We start from the raw sequence: 19,730 nt of genomic DNA, 5'->3' as shown, positions 1-19,730 counted from the left end.
TGTAGCCAGTGAGGAGACAAAGATTTTTCTCAAGGCCCCAACAATGTCCTCCCTTGCCTCTCTCAGTATTTTGGGTTATACCCCATCAGGCCCTGGGGACTTGTTTACCTTAGAGTTCCTCAAGAACCCCAATACCTCCTCCTTTTTGATCTCAACATGACTCAAACTACCTACACACCCTTTCCCAAATTCATCATCCACCAAGTCCCTCTCTTTGGTGAATACCGACACAAAGTACTCATTTAATACCTCGCCCATTTCCTCTGGTTCCATGCGTAGCTTTCCTCCCCTGTCCTTGAGTGGGCCAGCCCTCTCCATCGCTACCCTCTTGCTGTTTTTATAGGTATAAAAATCCTTGGGATTTTCCTTAATCCTGCTGGCCAATGATTTTTCATGACCCCTTTTCACCTTCCTTACTTTTTGCTTAAGTTTCTTTCTACTTTCCTTGTATTCCACTCTTTCTTCATGTGTTACCAACCGCCTAGCCTTGACAAGTGCTTCCTTTTTCTCTTTGATTAGCCTCACAATATCTCCTGTTTTCCAAAGTTCGAAAACTTGCCATATTTATCCTTCATCCTTACAGGAACATGCTGGTCCTGAATCCCTATCGATTTGCAATTGAAAGCCTCCCACAAGCCAGATGTTGATTTGCCCTCGAACACCTGCCCCCAATCTACATTCTTCAATTCCTGCCTAATATTGTTGGAATAAGTCTTCCCCCAGTTTAGCACCTTAACTTGAGGAACACACTTACCTTTATCCACTAGTACCTTAAAGCTTATTGAATTGTGGTCACTGTTCCCGAGCTGCTCCCCTACTGAAACGTTAACCACCTGGCCTGGCTCATTCCCCAATACCAGGTCCAGTACGGCCCCTTCCGCAGTTGGACTATCTACATATTGTTTCAAGAAGCCCTCCTGGATGTGCCTTACAAACTCTGCCCCAACCACGCCCCTAGCACTAAGTGAGTCCTAGTCAATATAGTGGAAATTAAAATCTCCCACCACAACAGCCCTGTTACTTTACACCTTGCCAAAATCTGCCTACATATCTGTTCCTCTATCTCCTGCTGGCAGTTGTGTGGCTTATAGTAAACCCCTAACATTGTGACTACACCCTTCCTATTCCTGAGCTCTATCCATTTCGCCTCGCTGTGTGAGCACTCGGAGGTGTCCTACCAGAATACAGCTGTGATATTCTCCTTCACCAGTAGTGCAACTCCCCGACCCCTTTTACATCCCCCTCTATCCCTCTTGTAATATATGTATCCTGGAATGTTAAGCTGCCAATCCTATCCTTCCCTTAACCAATTCTCTGTAATAGCAACATCATAGTTCCAACTTCCAATCCAAGCTCTAAGTTCATCTGCCTTACTTGCTACACTTCTCGCATTGAAATAAATGCACTTCGATCCACCAGACCCTCTTTGATTAGCAATTACACCCTGTCTGCTCTTGCCCTGAGTCTTACTGGCCCTACTTTCTGGTTCCCCTTCAGCTAATTTTTCTTTACTTTGGTACCTACCCACCTGCCAAACTAGTTTGAATCTTCCGGTATGACACTAACAAACCTCTCTGCCAGAATATTTATGCCTTTCCAGTTTTGATGCAACCTGTCTTTCTTGTACAGGTCACACCTGCCCCTGATGAGACCCCAGTGGATCTCTGAAACCCTCCCTCCTACACCAGCTGTTTAGCATTGCTGCCTCACAGTGCCAGGGACTTGGGTTCAATTCCCAACTTGGGTCACTGTCTGTGCAGAGTCTGAATGTTCTCTCCGTATCTGTTTGGGTTTCCTCTGGGTGTTCTGGTTTCTTCCCACGGTCCAAAGATGGGCAGATTAGGTGGATTGGCCATGCTAAATTGCCCCTTAGTGTTAGGGGGTCTAGCTAGGGTAAATACATGGGGATAGGGCCTGGTTGGGATTGTGGTTGCTGCAGACACGATGGGCTGAATGGTCTCCTTCTGCACTGCATGATTCTATGATTCTATGAATGCAACTCAGTGTTCAACATGCTGTTGGAGAGAATAGTGTGACTGTATCCTTTCAATGAATGCATTTCTTTAGTAATGATCATCTCTGTCATGAGTGCCAATTTAAACCAGGGCGACTGCTTCCTGGTCCACAACCCTGACTTTCTATCACTCTCTTCTCCATGATGCAATGACTTGGAGCTAGAGGCAATACCTCTACCTGCCTGGACCCTCTCTTCGGTATTGTGTGTACATTTCTCCTGCAAGAGCAAAAGAGAATGAGCCAAGGCCACTGCTGTCACTTTGGTTAATGGTAGCTGCCCCTGTTCATTTGAAATAGGGTGTGGAATTTTCCTGCCCCACCCATCATGGGAATCATAGTGGGCAGGACATGGACCAAAGTTGACCTTGGGCAGGATTTTGGGGTGAGCACAGCTGGAAAATCCCACCTAGCATGTTTCAGAGCTGCCAAGTCCTCAGCAGCACTATGGCTGTGAGCCATTCTGAAGAGCAGTGAGTGCTTTGGCTACGAAGCTTCCCAGATTCAGGACCAGCACGTGCCTTGAGGCTTTGATCTAGTATATCTGCTGGAGGGTCAATACTCAGGGACCTTTCCTGAAGGCTTGGGGACAGTACTCATATGTCTAGCACACACAAGGTCATTGAACATTTTCCAGCACTGGATCAAGGATCTCCTAAGTTGCTTCTGCCATTAGAAATTTCAAGTCATGCCAGGAGGGGGCCTCCTCCAGCTACCTCTGCGAATTAGACAGACCGCCTTCTCTCCATCATTGTCTGCACCTCAGAAACAAAGGGTTTACCTGTCCCAGGGTTCCAGGCCTCAGAGGAAACCCAAGCAGACACGGAGAGAACATTCAGACTCTGCACAGACAGTACCCAAGCTGGGAATTGAACCCAAGTACCTTCCAAACAGAAGAGTCAATGAAATAGCAGCCATGGTAATGGAATCATATAACAATCATAAAATCATACAATCCCTACAATGCAGAAGAGACCATTTGGCCCATCGAGTCTATACCGATTACAATTCCACCTAGCCCCTTTCCCCATAAACCCTCACATATGTACCCGGCTAACCTACGCATCCTGGGACACTGAGGGGCAATTTAGCATTTCCAATGCACTTAATAGCTGCTGTGGCCTGCTTAAATCGTGCTTACACAATCACAACCCCCTGGCTGCTAGCTAGTCACCAGACCTGTCTCCTCATCAATTAAAGGGGCTCTCCCAAAAAATAACTAAGGTTGCAATCTAATGAAACAAAATCTAAGTGCCAAACAAGCGAGAAAACGGGAGAGAATCAAGTCACAATCTTATGGCACTTAGTGAAAAAAGAATGTTCTGATGTGATTCTCACCAGTTGGGGAAGAGGGGTGATTTCCCCTTTTCCCCACCGATCCCCAACAAAGCATTGCCCTAGGTCTCTGAATTACTAGTCCATTGACAATACAACTATGTTACTGCTTTACTAAAAATACATGAGCAGGCTCCCGTGGATGTGTTCAGTAGCTGCCCCCTATGATTCAAAACAAAAAAGTATAAGTTAGGACCAGTTTCTACCCTAGGATTTGACTTGTCTAGTGGTAAGGTAATCCACTTCAGTAGCAATAATAGGGAGACAGATTATTATTTGAATGGGTATAAATTGAGAGAGGTGGATACTCAACGAGACCTTGGCGTCCTCGTGCATCAGTCACAGAAAGTAAGTGCGCAGATACAGCAGGCAGTAAAGAAGGCAAATGATATGTTGGCCTTCATAGCAAAAGGATTTGAATTTGGAATAGGAATGTTTTACTGCAATTGTACAGGGTGTTGGTGAGGCCACACCTGGAATATTGTGTGGAAGGATGTCCTTGCTATAAAGAGCACGCAGTGAAGATTTACCAAGCTGATTCCTCAGATGGCAGGTCTGTCATATGAGAGATTAAGTCGATTAATATTCACTGGAATTTAGAAGAGTGAGAGGGGATCTCATAGAAGCTAATAAAGTGCTAACAGGGTTAGACAGGGTAGATTCAGAAATAATGTTCCCAGTGGTGGGGGAGTCTAGAAGTAGGGGTCATAGTTTGAGGAAAAGGAGTAAACCTTTTAGAACAGAGATGAGAAGAAATTTCTTTACCCAGAGGGTGGTGAATTCAATACCACAGAAAGTAGTTGAGGCCAAAATGTTGTGTGACTTCAAGAAGAAATTAAGGACTGTAAAGACTCGCATTCCAACCATACTTCACATTGCAACCTGTAATTATCTTGCAATTGTGTCTTTGCCGATGTATGCCATGTTTGTGTGAACCCATTTCTCCATTCACCAAATAAACCTGATGTTGTGAGACATTTTCCTGTTCTCACTCCAGTCCAATGTCAGCATCTCCGCATCAAGAAGAAATTAGATATAGAACTTGGGACTGTAGGGCTCAAGGGCTATGGGGAGAAGGGGGGATCAGGATATTGAATTTGATGATCAGCCATGATCAAAATGAATGTTGGAATAGGCTCAAGGCCTGAATGGCTTACTTCTCCTTCTAGTTTCTATGTTTCTATGTAACAGCAGGTTGGATCATAACAATGTTCCACATGTGGCAATAAACTGGGGACCCAGGAATATTCAGATCTTGGAATTCTGCCTCCATTTATCTTACAGATGTAGTAGTCAGATTGTGCAGCCAAAGTCCTCATTTTGTACTGTACTGTATGGTATTATATGTATATATATCTCTGAGTGAAAATTGTAACCATTTCTCATTGCAAGTATCTCCTTGTGATATTTGATCATTTATATTGTGACAGCATATGTAAGATACTGTTTATCTTTCAGAAACTGGGCTTTATTTTCTAATATTTCATTTAATCTTGGAATCTAAACTGCTTTTAATTCTATGGTGGTCTCCACTTCTTTATTGTTACTGTGCCAAAGTCAGATAAGCTAGTCGTTCTTGGTGACTTCATTGCAAGAGTTGGCACAGATCACCAGGCTTGGGAAGGGAGTGATCATGCAAAATGGGATTGGTTGTTGTAACGGCAATGGTCCCCTCTTACTAAAGATGAGTGCTGAGTTTGAACATGTTTTTGGTCTCCCTAACCATGACGTGATGTCTTCAATGCACCCAGTTCTATGAATTGGCATCTAATTGATGGTGCAGCCTCTTTCAAAAGCAAGTGCATATCTGAGGCAGAGAGGAAATGCAAGGAGAGGAAATCCTGCCCCAGCACTTGTCCAAAACTCAATTGTCTCCATTATCCTGTCCCATTTACAGCAGAACCTTCCAAGGCAGATTAGCTTTAGCAGCGACCTACATACCCACCAGAACTCTACCAAACATTTGCACTGAAGGGGGTGCAGAGGAGACTTACCAGGGATGGAACACTTAAGTTAAGAAGAGAGGTTGGATAGGCTTGGGTTGTTTTCACTGGAGCAGAGAAGACAGAGAGGTGACCTGATAGAGGTATATAAGCTTATGAGGGGCATGGACAGAATGGACAGGGAGCAGCAACCCCGTCACTTGGAGGGTCAGTTATGAGGCAACATAGGTTCAAGGTGAGGGGCAGGAGGCTTGGGGGCATGTGAGGAAAATCCTTTTACCCGGAGGATGGTGATGGTCTGGAATGCACTGCCTGGAAGGATGGTCAAGACGGGTTGCCTCACATCCTTTAAAAAGTACTTGGATGAGCACATGGCACGTCATAACATTCAAGGTTATGGACCAAGTGCTGATAATTGGGGATCAGGTGGGATGTCAGATGTTTCTCGCATGTCAGTGCAGACTTGATGGGCTGAAGGACCTCTTCTGCACTGTATGATTCTATGATCCCAGATAATAATCTCAAAGGGCAAAGAACAACAGATGAATTTTACCCAAATATGTTTATGTAACTGTTAGTAATAGTCCACAGTGGTGTTTTTTATCCTTTCTTTGAGTAGCATTAGCAAAATCATGTCTCGGAGTTGAACTGCTCAAACTCAAAATTTACATTTACAATAAATGTGTTTTGATCATTGATTATCTAATTAATCTAATTTAAGTTATTTTCTTTCCTTTATTGAACAGGAACTGAACTCCTTGGCAAAGCTGAGAGGACTGCTTACTCAACACTTGGTGTCTGCATGTTTTATGCCATAGGATATATTATTCTACCAACCTTTGCATATTATATCCGAAATTGGAGGATGTTACTATTAGCTTTGACCATCCCAGAGGTTCTGTATATTCCATTTTGGTGGTGAGTTTTTTTTCACTGTTGCCAATTGTAACTATGTGCAAAGGCATCGACAGAAAGTTATCAAATAAAATTTGAAAGCAAATGGATAAAGTTATATTTATTGGGGCAGATGAACTTGATCAAAAAGTTAGGTTTTAAAAAGCATCCTCACTGGGGAAAGAGGGGGAGAAAGAGAGGGAGCTTTTGGGCACCTTGAGGGAATAGCCAATGTGCTTAAGCCTCAGGTAGGATAAGATGTTTTCAATTTGAAACAATTCTGGCTAAAATGGGAGCCAATGTAGTTCATTGAGTACTTGGGTGGTGTGAGCAGGACTTGGGTATGAAGTAGGATACAGAGAGCAGAGTTTTGGATAAGCACAAGTTTGTGTTTGAAAATGAAATATTGACCAGGAAAGCAGAATTTTCAGATCTGGAGGTAACAAAGGTATGGATAATGGTTCAGCGGCCAATGAGCTGAAGCAGACGGTGGAGTCGGGTTAAATTAAGAAAATAGAAGTCGGCGGCTTTGGTGATGGTGCAGACGGAGAGCTAGAAACTGGTTAAAGGATCAATTATGAGACCAAGATTGCAAACAGACTGGTTCAGCCTCAAATAGTTGCCCAGACAAAAGATGAAGTTAATAGTTAGAGAAAGGATTTTATGTCAGGTTCCAAAGACAATGGCTTCAGTCTTCCCATTATTTATCCTTTTTGTGAATGGACCTAAGGCCGTCCATCACCTTTGACTCTGAAAGGTGCCCAGTCTACCTCAGAGTACTCTGATAGGGCAAAATATCCCAAAACATTTGACAATATATCTCAAAATATCTCAAAAAAATTGAACAATGGGTGAAGTTAGCTGTTTCATGTTCCTATTATGTAGTAGCATGTGTTTGCAGCTAACAGGATGCTGTCATCAAGTCAAAAAGATATTTTGCCTCTCACACAAATGAGTAAAGCCCTATATGAATTTCAGTGCCGTAAGAACATAAGAAATAGGAGCAGGAGTAGGCCATCTAGCCCCTTCAGCTTGCCCCGCCATTCAATAAGATCATGGCTGATCTGAAAGTGGTTCAGTTCCACTTACCCACCTGTTCCCCATAACCTTTAATTCCTTTATTGATCAGAAATCTATCTCCCTGTGACTTAAACATATTCAATGAGGTAGCTTCCACCGCTTCAATGGGCAGAGAATTCCAGAGATTCAATACCCTCTGAGAGAAGAAGTTCCCCCTCAACGCTGTTCGAAACTGAGCCCCCCCCTTTATTTTGAAGCTGTGTCCTCTAGTTCTTGTTTCCTTTCTAAGTGGAAAGAATCTCTCTGCCTCTACCCTATCTATCCCCTTCATTATCTTATATGTCTCTATAAGATCACTCCTCAGCCTTCTAAACTCCAACGAGTACAGGCCCAATTTACTCAATCTCTCCTCATAAGCTAACCCCCTCATCTCCGGTATCAACCTGGTGAATCTTCTCTGCACTCCCTCCAAGGCCAATATATCCTTTTGCAAATAAGGGGACCAAAATTGCACACAGTACTCCAGTTGTGGCCTCAGCTGTACCTTGTACAATTGCAGTAAGACCGCCCTGCTTTTATATTCCATCCCCTCATGATAAAGGCCAACATCCCATTTGCCTTCTTGATCACCTGCTGCATCTGCAGACTGAGTTTTTGTGATTCATGCACAAAGACCCCCAGGTCCCTCTGCACAGTAGCATGTTGTAATTTATCACCATTTAAATAATAGTCCAATTTACTATTATTCCTTCCAAAGTGGATAACCTCACATTTGCCAACGTTATACTCCATCTGCTGATCCTCGCCCACTCACTCAGCCTATCCAAATCTCTCTGCAGACTTTCCGCGTCCTCCACGCAATTTGCTTTCCCACTCATCTTTGTGTCATCAGCAAACTTTGTTACCCTACACTCGGTCCCCTCCTCCAGGCCATCAATGCATATGGTAAACAGTTGAGGTCCCAGCATCGATCCCTGCGGCATGCCACTCGTCACTAACTGCCAACCAGAAAAGCACCCATTTATTCCAACTCTCTGCTTCCTGTTAGATAACCAATCCTCAATTCACGCTAACGCTTTACCCCCAACTTCGTGTACCTTAATCTTCTGCATTTTGTGAGGCACCTTATCGAACGCCTTCTGGAAATCTAAAAACACCACATCCACCAGTTCCTGTCTGTCAACCGCACTCGTTACATCTTCATAAAAATCCAGTAAATTCATCAAACATGACTTTCCCTTCATGAATCTGTGCTGCATCTGCTTGATCGAACCATTCTTTTCCAGGTGTCCTGCTATTTCTTCTTTAATGATGGATTCCAGCATTCTTTCTGGTTTCATCATAGCTTGATATGCCCAAGATTACAAGGAACTATGATGTGGAGTTGCCGGCGTTGGACTAGGGTAGGCCCAGTAAGTAATCTCAGAGCACCAGATTAAAATCCAACAGATTTACTTGGTGGCACGAGCTTTCGGCACTCAGGAGCAGTGGTCTGAAAGCTCATGCCAACAAATAAACCTGTTGGACCTTAACCTGGTGCTGTGAGACTACTTATTGTACAAGAAACTACAAAAAGTCGTGAATGTAGCCAAATCATCATGCAAACAGGCCTACCATCCATTGACTCTGTCAACACTTCCCACTGCCTCGGCAAAGCAGTCAGCATAATTAAAGACCCCAAGACCCCAGACGTTCTCTCTTCCACCTTGATCCATTGGGAAAAAGATACAAAAGTCTGAGGTCATGTACTAACTGACTCAAGAACAGCTTCTTCCCTGCTGCCATCAATCTTTTGCATGGACCTAACTTGCATTAAGTTGATCTTTCTCCACACCCTAGCTATGACTGTAACACTACATTCTGCACTCTCTCCTTTCCTCCTCTATGAATGGTATGTTTTGTGTGTATAGCGCGCAAGAAACAATATTTTTCACTATGTTAACACATATGACAATAATAAATCAAACTAAATCAGATTAGCCTGATTCAGGAAGCTGCCATGGATGTCTGAAAATTGCCCAACTTGATAGAATGTGGAACACATGTCAAACAGTCTTGATGATGTGTGAAGTGGAACACCAGTGGCAGAACTGAATGTTCCTCTGCTTGTGTTTTTCTCCCGGCCTGGGACACCTACAGGGAGACAAAAATAGAGATTAGGAAGGGTTGCAGAGCAGCAAGCTCAGTAGGAGGAATAGTATAAGTGAACATGAGAAGCCGGATATCTGACAAATCTGCAGCTTGGCACCTTTTCCCCTTCCCTCACTCCATTAGTTAGCTGTCTCCCCTTCTCTATTGGAATGTAAGGCATTACGAAGTTGAATCTGTAACGATGTAAGGAATGCTTATAAAGATATAAAACAATTGTAAAAAATGCTAGAGGGAAAGAAAACAGTGCATGGTCTCTTTAAAAGCTGGTTTTATGTCAATCCCTTTAAAAGCTTGTATTTAAACATTCAATATTGAATGTTTAAATACAAGGCACACAGTGTACCAAGAATACAACACTGTTGTACCTATCAAATTTGAATTTACTGTTGTTGTTAACTTCTGGCCAATCCAGTACAGGGAATGGATGGGTCATCAAGGGTATAAACAGGAACTCAACTACCAGACCTCCACCAGGGTTGAGGTAGGAGTTCAACCAGAGGCAGGACCAGACCAACTGGAGCAGATAAAGACAGTTAAGGGCAGTTCGATCAACTGGAACAGTTGGTTCTGAATGAGTGTCAGGCTTTTATATTAACAAATCTCTAAACGTTAATTAAGAACCGATAGCACTTTCCCAAATAATGAAGCACACTATGACATGAGGTAAAGGAGATTAACCTCTGTGTTATAATAAAGGATAGAGATTGGGAGATCCACCATCGGTGCCAAGCTTTCTCTGTCAATGTGGGATGGTTTCTCCTTTAATGGAATGCAGAATATGAGAGTGCTGTTACGAAATGTGTGCACACTGAGGGCTCAGCAAGCAAACTTTAATGGTAATGATGGCAGGACTAGCAAAGATTTTTAAAGAGATAAATGCGTGACAAAAAATGTTTGTGGTTGAAGGTTAAGGATATAATTCACCCTTATTTATCTCCTAGAATTTGATGGTAACCTCTTGAAGCACTTTATTTCAGTGGGCAGAAATTTCATCTTGAGGGGCAGGAAAAAGGAGTCAGGACTGTTTCAGGTCCTGTACCCAATGCTCTCCCTTTTAAAGCTGCCTCCAGCCAGGGGGGAACAGTCACTTGCTGGAATTTTCACCCTCCAATTAGTATGGAGATAGGTTCAGTGCCCAATTGAGGATGGTGGGTGCGTTCTTAAACATAGCCAATCAGAGGACTTCCTGCTTCAGAAGCACTCCAGGTTGTAGTAAATGGGAAATACCTGAGAGGGCTGAGCAACTGGAGGAGGAGGAAGGAAGGTAGTCCATGGAGCCCAGAGATACACTCATCCTGCTTTATGCACCATCCCATACTGAAAGCATTCTCAGCAGGGACAGCCCACTGGCCCAGCCAACGGTACCCAGATCCTATGGACAAATTTTAAAAACCCAAAGATGTGGGGGTTATACATATCAAGAAAGAATTGACAGTCTGAATCTCTTTTCTCCCGAAAAGAGAAGGCTGAGGGGTGGCCTAATAGAAGTCTTTCAAATTCTGAAAGGTTCTGATAAAGTGGATGCAGAACGTTTGGACATGTGGAGATTTGGCCATTGATATAAAGGCAGTCACCAGATAGGGAATTCAGGAGAAACATTTTTACCCAGAGTGGTAAGAATATGGAACTTGGTACGGAATGGTTGAAGCAAATAGGGGGTGCTGCAGTTAAAGAGATGTTAGCTGAGTGTATGAGGTAGAAGGGAATAGAGGTTTATGCTGATGGAGTTAGAAAAGGAAGGGCAGGTAGCTCAAATGGAGTAGAATCATTGACCAATTCTTCCTTTTCCTTTGTTCTTTCATGGGATGTGGGCATTTCTGGTAAGTCAGCACTTGTTGCCCATCGCTAATTGCCCTGAAACTAAATGGCTCGCTAGGCCATTTCAGAGGACAATTACTAGTCAGTCACATCGCTGGGGTCTGGAATCAGTTTCAGATAAGAACAGCAAAACTCCTTCTCTAAAGGACATACATTTTTACAGCAATCAATGATTGGTTCATAGTTACCATTAACATAGAAACTAGAAGCAGGAATAGGTCATTCAGCTCTTCAAGTCTGCTGTGCCATTCATTATGCTCATGGCTGATTATCAAATTTTGTACCTAATTCCCCTTCCACCCATATCCCTTGAGCCCCCAGAGTCACAGCTAATTTCTTACAGGCATAGAGTCATAAAGGTTTACAGCAATGGAAACAGGCCCTTTGGCCCAACTTGTCCATGCCGCCCTTTTTTTTTAACCTCTAAGCTACTCCCAATTGCCAGCATTTGGCCCATATCCCTCTGTACCCAGTTTACCCATGTAATTGTCTAAATGCTTTTTAAAAGACAAAATTGTACCCGCCTCTACTCTGGCAGCTAGTTCCAGACACTCATCACCCTCCGTATGAAAAAATTGCCCCTCTGGACCCTTTTGTATCTTTCCCCTCTCACCTTAAAACCTATGCCCTCTAGTTTTGGACTTCCCTACGTTTGGGAAAAGATATTGACTATCTAGCTACTTCTCATCAGGTCTACGGGTGTGAGGCTCATTGGTCTGTAATTCCCAGGCTTTTCCCTGCAGTCCCTCTTAAACAAAGGCACAACATTTGCCACCCTCCAACCTTCAAGAACCTTACTTGTGACTATTCAAATATCTCTGCTGGGGACCCACAATTTCCTCCCTAGCCTCACACAATGTGCTGAGATACACTTCATTAGGTCCTGGGGATTTATCTACCTCGACGCGCTTTAAGACTTCCAGCACCTCCTTCTCTGTTATATTTACACTCCTCATGACATCACTATTCTCATAGTTCCCTAACATCCATGCTTTTCTCAACAGTGAATACTGATGAGAAGTATTCATTTAGGATCTCACCCATCTCTTATGGATCTGTACATAAATGACTTTGTTAATTCTTAAAAGGTCCTACTCTCTTCCCAGTTACTCTTTTGCTCTTTATATATGTGTAGAAGCTTTTTGGGTTCTCCTTTGCCTTATCTGCTGAAATAATCTCGCGTCCCTTTTTTGCCCTCCTACTTTCTCTCTTAACTCTATTCCTATACCCTCTATTGTCTTCAAGGATCCCACTTGATCCCAGCTGCCTATGTATGTCATGTGCCTCCTTCTTCTTGTAATACACAACATATTGGCCTCAGCTAGTTTCTGTGCTAGGGAATTTGTTCTTCACCTCATTCCTAAAAGTTTACCCCTCACCCTATGACTCCTAGTTACTAAGACTGGCTTTTAATTCCAGGTTTTGTTGATTGAATTTAAATTCCACCATTGTAGGATTTGAACCCATGTCCCCAATCTAGGCCTCTGCATTACTAGTCCAGCGGCATTACCATTATGCCACCACATACCCACTGTCCCTGTACCGTGTTTCCTGTGCAGGCACACGTCATGCATTCATATCTGAAGTGATACAACACAGAAACGATGCTCTCATACAGCATGATTGCCATTCTTTTCTGTCTAAAAAAAATGACAGTACAATTGCAGACAGTCATTTAAAAATGACGGTAGAGGCTTGATATAAAAGTGAGTTGATTATTCCTCACCTACCCTCCACCTCATACTGGTCCCCCTGTTCCATTTCTGCCTCAGTGAATCCGGCGTGGGGGGATAAGGTCTCTGACATTCTCTGAAGAAGTTGCAACAAGTGTACAGCATAGATAAAGGCCCGACTGTGTCAAGCTGACATTGATGCTTTCATAAGGAACCTGCTCCCAGCCCTCTGAATCAAATCCTATTGGCACACCCTCCCGCTCCTGTCTCCCTCCTGTGGTTATCTAGCTTTCAAGGAAGTTGGCTGAAGTCACCATGTACTGAGGTCTGGCAGCTGCCGCAGTTATCGTTCTGACTTCTGCTTTATTTGTACTGTTTTTGTTTAGGCTCATACCCGAGTCTCCCAGATGGCTGATCACTCAGGGTCGGGTGACCGAGGCAGAGAAAATAGTGCAAGACTTTGCTAAAAAAAATGGCATCACCCACGTTGGGGTGGTATTTCAGCATGTCAATCCCAGAGAATATACGGTAGCTATTTCACTTCTCTCATTCTTTCTATCTTAGGCTGTTATTCAAATATGTCTAGATCAAGCAACAATATAGCTCCGTCTTTACAGATATAATTACATTTACTCGCAATAATAGCAAAGTAGCATTGCATCACTCGTTTCCGTTTATACTATCTTCTCTGGCTGGATTTTTTTCTGTGTGGCAGATTCCAGGGAATGGTTAGGGATGCCCTTTCTCCATGCTGATTTCGGGCAGCACGGTGGCACAGTGGTTAGCACTGCTGCCTCATAGTGCCAGGGACTTGGGTTTGGTTCCCGGCTTGGGTCACTATCTGGGTGGAGTTTGTACATTCTCTTCGTGTCTGTGTGGGTTTCTGCCAGGTGCCCTGGTTTCCCCCCACAGTCCAAAGATATGCAGGTTAGGTAAATTGGTCATAATAAATTCTCCCTCAGTGCACCTGAACAGGCGCCGGACTGTGCCGACGAGGGGATTTTCACAGTAACTTCATTGCAGTGTTAGTGCAAGTCTACTTGTGACTAATAAATAAAAACTTTAACTTTAAAAAAAATGATAGGGAGCATCTAAGAAACTGTTCCTTGTGTGGTGAGGCTGAATATTCTATCTCTGTGTTGTAATTTCAATCATTCTAAAATATTCAAAGCTGTTTCTTAAGCACACACCTTGAAACACTAAATTTAGCATTTTTTACAATTAATCACTGGGTGGTTTTGCTGAAAAAAGAGGCATAAGGGCAGAACCTTCAAGAATGCCAATTCTTTTTGGGACCAACTACAAAAACTGCACAAGTAAAGAGGGACTGATTGATTGACCAGTTGGTCCTGATTGTTGTCATGTTGAATCATAGCATCCCTACAGTGCAGAAGGAGACCATTCAGCCCATCAAGTCTGCACTGACTCTCTGACAGAGCATCTTACCCAGGCCATTAGAACTGAGGTGGGGAGAAATTTCTTCACCCAAAGGGTAATGAATGTGTGGAATTCACTACCATAGAATGTAGTTGAGGCCAAAACATCGTCTGATTTCAAGGTGAAATTAGATGTAGCTTGAGGGGCTCAAGGGATCAAAGAATATGGGGGAAGGGGATGACCAGCCATGACCAAAATGAATGGCAGAGCAAGTTTGAAATGCCAAATGCCTATTCCTGCTTCTAGTTTCTATGTTTCTATAACCCCACATATTTATCCCGCGAATCCCCCTAACCTACACATCTTGGGATAGTAAGGGATATTTTACCTTGGCTAATCCACCTAACCTGCACAGGTTTGGACTGTTGGTTGAAACTGAAGCACCTGAAGGAAACCTATGCAGACATGGGGAGAACATGCAAATGCCCGACAGTGACCCAAGGCTGGGAATTGAATCCAGGACCCTGGCCCTGTGAGGCAGCAATGGTAACCACTGTGCTGCCATGTTGAATGCACCAGGGAGTTGAATAGGTTGAGCCTGTACTCATTGGAATTTAGGAAAATGAGAAGCAACACGATTGAGACATAAAGGATTCTCAGGGGGGCTTGACAGGGTAGATGCCGAGAGGTTGTTTTCCCTCGCGGAAGATTCTCGGACCAAAGGGCATAATCACAGAGTAAGGGGTCACCCACTTAAGATAGAGATGCGGAGGAATTTCATCTCCCACAGGGTAGTGAATCTGTGGAATTCTTTACCGCAAAGGGTTGTGGAGATTGAGTCATTAAGTATGTACAAAGCTGAAACAGACAGATTTTTAATCAGTAAGGGAATCAAGGGATATGGGGAAAAGGCAGAAAAATGGAGTTGAAGGTTATCATTGCAGATCAGTTATGATATCATTTAATTGTGGAGCAGACTCAATGGGCTGAATGGTCTATTTCTGCTCCTAGGTTTTATGGAGTTATTGATTCTCATGCATTTTTTTAACTCAAAAAAACTGCAAGGTCCGAATATGTTCCTTTTGCTTGTGGAGAACAAGACTAGGGGATTTTCACAGTAACTTCATTGCAGTGTTAATGTAAGCCTACTTGCATTTCCCAGAAGCACAGGTGCGAGTCCGATTGATGATTTTAAATTAGCTTTTAGTGTAATTCTCAGCACACTTAGCATTATTCACCAAGTACTGCTGAATCTCAGAATCACAACTATTCTGAGACATTAAAGGGCACGTCAAAGCTAGCCAGAGAGATAATGATGACCCTGATCAGATAATGAGTGGGGAAGTGATGGCCTTGTGGTATTATCACTAGACTATTAATCCAGAAATTCACCTAATGTCCCAGAGACCCAGGTTCATATCCTGCAATGGCAGATGGTGGAATTTGAAGTCAAGAAAAATATCATAGAATTCCCATTTGGCCCATTGAGTCTGCACAGACTACAATCCCAGCCAGCTCCTATCCCCGTAGCCCCACATATTTACCCTGCTAATCTCCCTGACACTAAGGGGCAATTTAGCAATTACAATCTATCTAGCAAACTAATGTCCTTTAGAGAAGGAAATCTGCCATCCTTACGTGGCCTGGCCGACAAGTGACTCTAGAGCCACAGCAGTGTGATTGACTCTCAACTGCCCTCTGAAATGGCCTAGCAAGCCATTCAGTTCAAGGGCAGCTAGGGATAGGCAATTTTTAAACACAATACCCCAGATGATGAAGGCAAGCATGCCATATGCCTTCTTGACTTCCTTCCCCACCTTGCCACTTTCAGTGACCTGTGTAGTCTACACCCAGATCCCTTTGCCTATCAGAATTCTTAAGGGTTCTGCCATTTATTGTATATTTCCTATCTATATTAGACCTTCCAAAATGCATTACCTCACTTTGTCCGGATTAAACTCCACCGTTCATCTCTTCACCCAAATCTCCAACTGATCTATATCCTGCTGTATCCTCTGATTGTCCTCACCGCTATCCGCAAATCCATCAACCTTTGTGCCGTCCGCAAACATACTAATCAAACAAATTATATTTTCCTCAAAATCATTTATATATATTACAAACAGCAAAAGTCCCAGCACTGATTTGAGAAATGCCACTTGTTACAGTCCTCCATTCAGAAATGCACCCTTCCATTGCTACCCTCTGTCATCTATAACCGAGCCAGTTTTGTATCCACCTTGCCAGATTACTTCTGATCCTATGCGACTTCACCTTCTGCACCAGCCTGCCACGAGGAACCTTGTCAAAGGCCTTATGAAAATCCATGTAGACAACATTCTCTGCCCTACCCTCAGGAATCATCTTCAAAACTTCTCGAAAAACTGATCAAGTTAGTGAGACATGACCACCCCTTCACAAGATTTTGTTGCTTCTCACTAATATGTTCACTTATTTCCAAGTAAATCCTGTCTCGAAGAATCCTCTCCAATAGTTTCCCTACTACAGATGTGAAGCTCACTGGTCTGTAATTATTTGGATTATTCTTGCTACCTTTCTTAAACAAAGGATCAACATAAGTTATTTTTACCTGGGCAAAGGATAAGTGGCTGGGAAACTAAATGATTACTTTGTATCTTTTCACTGAGGAAGGTACAGAAAATCTCCCAGATGGAGAGATCCAATGGATGAGGGAGAATTCAGAGTTGAAAGAAATTAATTTAATGCAGAAGGTTGTATTAGAGAAATGAAAAGGATTGAAAGTTGATCAGGGCAGCATGGTGACCCAATAATTGACACTGCTGCCTCACAGTGCTAGGGACCCGGGGCCAATTCCAGCATCGGGTAAATGTGTGGAGTTTGCACGCTCTCCCTGTGTCTGCGTGGGTTCCCTCCGGGTGCTCCAGTTTCCTCCCACACTCCAAAGGTGTGCGGGTTAGATTGATTGGCCATGCTAACTTGCTGCTTAGTGTGGAGGACTAGCAGGGTAAATACATGACGCTAGGGCCTAGGTGGGATTGTTGTCGGTGTAGGGTCAAAGGGCCAAATGGCCTCTGTCTACATTGTTGGGAATCTGTGAAGTCCTCACACCTGATATTTTGCATCCCAGAGTGTTGAAGAATGTTGCTGTAGTGATTGTGGATGCATTGGAGATCATCTTCCAAAATTCTATTAATTATGGGGGCTTCCTGATGATTGGAATCACCAATAGGAGACAGATAGAAAACAACGGGAACTGATGACCTGTTAGCCTTATTTTGGCTGTAAGGAAAATGCTTGGATTTATCATAAAGGATGTAATAAATGGACAGTTGAACAATCACGATCTGACTGAATATAGTCAGCATGGATTTACAAACAGGAAATCATGTTTGATGAATCTGCTGGAATTTTTTGATGATGTTAATAACAAAATTGACAATGGTGAATTGATGGATGTGGCATACTTGGATTCTCAGCGGGTTTTTGATAAAGTCCCCTACAGGATGTTTATTAAGAAAATAAAAGCACATGGGATAGAAGGCAATATAGTGACTTGGATTAAGGATCCGGAACAGACGGAATGCCAAGAGTAGCAATAACTGGATCATTCTCGCATTGGCAGACAGTGGTAGTGATACTGATACCCAAGAATCAGTACTTGGGCCCCAGCTGTTCACAGCATAAACAAGAATGTGAGATAACCCACTTTGGTAGAAGAAACAGATGTTCAGAGTATTTCCTAAATGGTAAGAAATTAAAAAGTATAGACATACAAAGGAGCTAGGTGTCCTTATCCATAAGTTACTGAAGACTAACTTGCACATGCACAGGAAGGCTAATGGAATGTTAGCCTTTCTTGCAAGAGGATTTGAGCACAGAAGTAGTGAGGTCTTGCTTCTTGTATAGGAGGTTAGTTAGACTGCATCTCAGTGCAGTTTTGATCCCTTTACCTCAGAAAGAATATTTTTGCTATCGAGGGAGAGTGACGAAGGTTAATCAGACATATTCCGGCCATGGTGGGACTGTCTTTTGAAAAGAGATCGGGCAAACCAGGCCTGTATTCTCCAGAGTTTCGAAGAATGAGGTGGCACACTGCTGCCACATCATTGAAAATTCATTTCTTTATGCTTTCTTTTAGCTTCTGGATTCCACAGTTGGGGATAACCATTCACATAGTTTCTTGGACTTGATTAAAACTTCAAACATACGGAATATCACAATTCTGTCTTTCCTTGTGTGGTGAGTAGAGATTGTATCAGCAAAGAGCTCCCAGCAAAATAATTCACATTCAAAATTGTGTCAATTTGTATATATATCTGGAGTCATACTTGGGATAAAGCCATGTTAACGACGCTTACTGAGGAGCCATTAATGTTACAAATTGAGATTCTTCCTGCTGTCATTAAGTTAATCCATTTTCTGCTGCAATGAGTTAACTTGGCTACCCTTAAAGTAGATATATAAGTTGATTTGACTCATTGACCTCTTGCAATAAAAGGCAAAATAAAGCACACACGAAAGACACAAAGGGACCATATTTCCCTGAAATTGGGTTGTTTGCATTATTTTAGGAAAGTATTGCATTCATTGAAAATGCTGTACTTCAGGAAACAAAATAGCAGCACATGCAAAGTTTTTTGATTTGTTTTGATTTATTGTTGTCACATGTGTTAGTATACAATGAAAAGTATTTTTTCTTGTGCGCTATACAGACAAAACATACTGTTCATAGAGTACATAGGGGAGAAGGAATCATTGTTTCCCTACAGTGCAGAAGGAGGCCATTCAGCCCACTGAATCTGCACCAACCACAATACCACCCAGGCCCTATTCCTGTAACCCCACATATTTACCCTGCTAATCCCCTGATACTAGTGTCAATTTAGCATGGTTAATCAACCTAACCCGCACATCTTTGGAGTGTGGGGGGAGGCTTGAGCACCCGGAAATACTCATGCAGACACAGAGAGAACATGCAAACTCCACACAGACAGTGACCTGAGGCCAGAACGGAAGCCGGGTCCCTGGCACTGTGAGGCAGCAGCGCTAACCACTGTCCAACTATGCCATCCAAAGGAAAGGGTGCAGAATGTATTGTTATAGTTACAGGTAGGGTGTAGAGAAAGATCAGCTTAATATATGGTAGACCCATTCAAACGTCTGATGGCAGCAGGGGAAGAAGTTGTTTTTGGGTCGGTTGGTATATACCAGAAGCAGCAGGAGTGAAAACTTACACATCGAGTGGTTAGGATTTGGAACGCACTGTCTGATACAGATTCAACTGTGGTGTTCAAAAGGGAATTGGATAAATACGTGAGGGAGATATAGTAAATGCAGGGAATTTGGGGAAAGAACAGATGGACAGGGCTACTTTAGTGAAGTGTTGTTACAGTATTATACTGTACTAATTTAAGATTCCAACAGAAAGCCATTAAAAGCTTGGCAGAACTAAAGCAATATAATTTAAAAATACGGCAGCGTAATTTAAAAATATCAAAGTTTTGAAATGTGAAAGTTTGGCAAA

At 42.9% G+C, this 19,730-nt stretch overlaps 1 protein-coding gene across 1 annotated transcript in view; it reads left to right on the top strand.

Annotated features, from left to right (window-relative positions):
• Positions 1-19,730, top strand: part of LOC145343281 (organic cation/carnitine transporter 2-like) — a 114,437-nt gene that overhangs the window by 53,610 nt on the left and 41,097 nt on the right. The window contains exons 4-6 of the mRNA XM_080189422.1: positions 6,038-6,209; positions 13,234-13,375; positions 18,345-18,445. Coding sequence (XP_080045548.1) covers positions 6,038-6,209; positions 13,234-13,375; positions 18,345-18,445 — 415 coding nt within the window. The remainder of the gene's footprint in view (positions 1-6,037; positions 6,210-13,233; positions 13,376-18,344; positions 18,446-19,730) is intronic.

This window comes from Carcharhinus amblyrhynchos, chromosome 5, assembly GCF_965287045.1.
Source record: "Carcharhinus amblyrhynchos chromosome 5, sCarAmb.v2.hapA, whole genome shotgun sequence".
NCBI classification, from domain to species: domain Eukaryota; kingdom Metazoa; phylum Chordata; class Chondrichthyes; order Carcharhiniformes; family Carcharhinidae; genus Carcharhinus; species Carcharhinus amblyrhynchos.
Note: the sequence above shows the minus strand (reverse complement) of the source record. Positions and strands in the feature narration are given on the sequence as shown.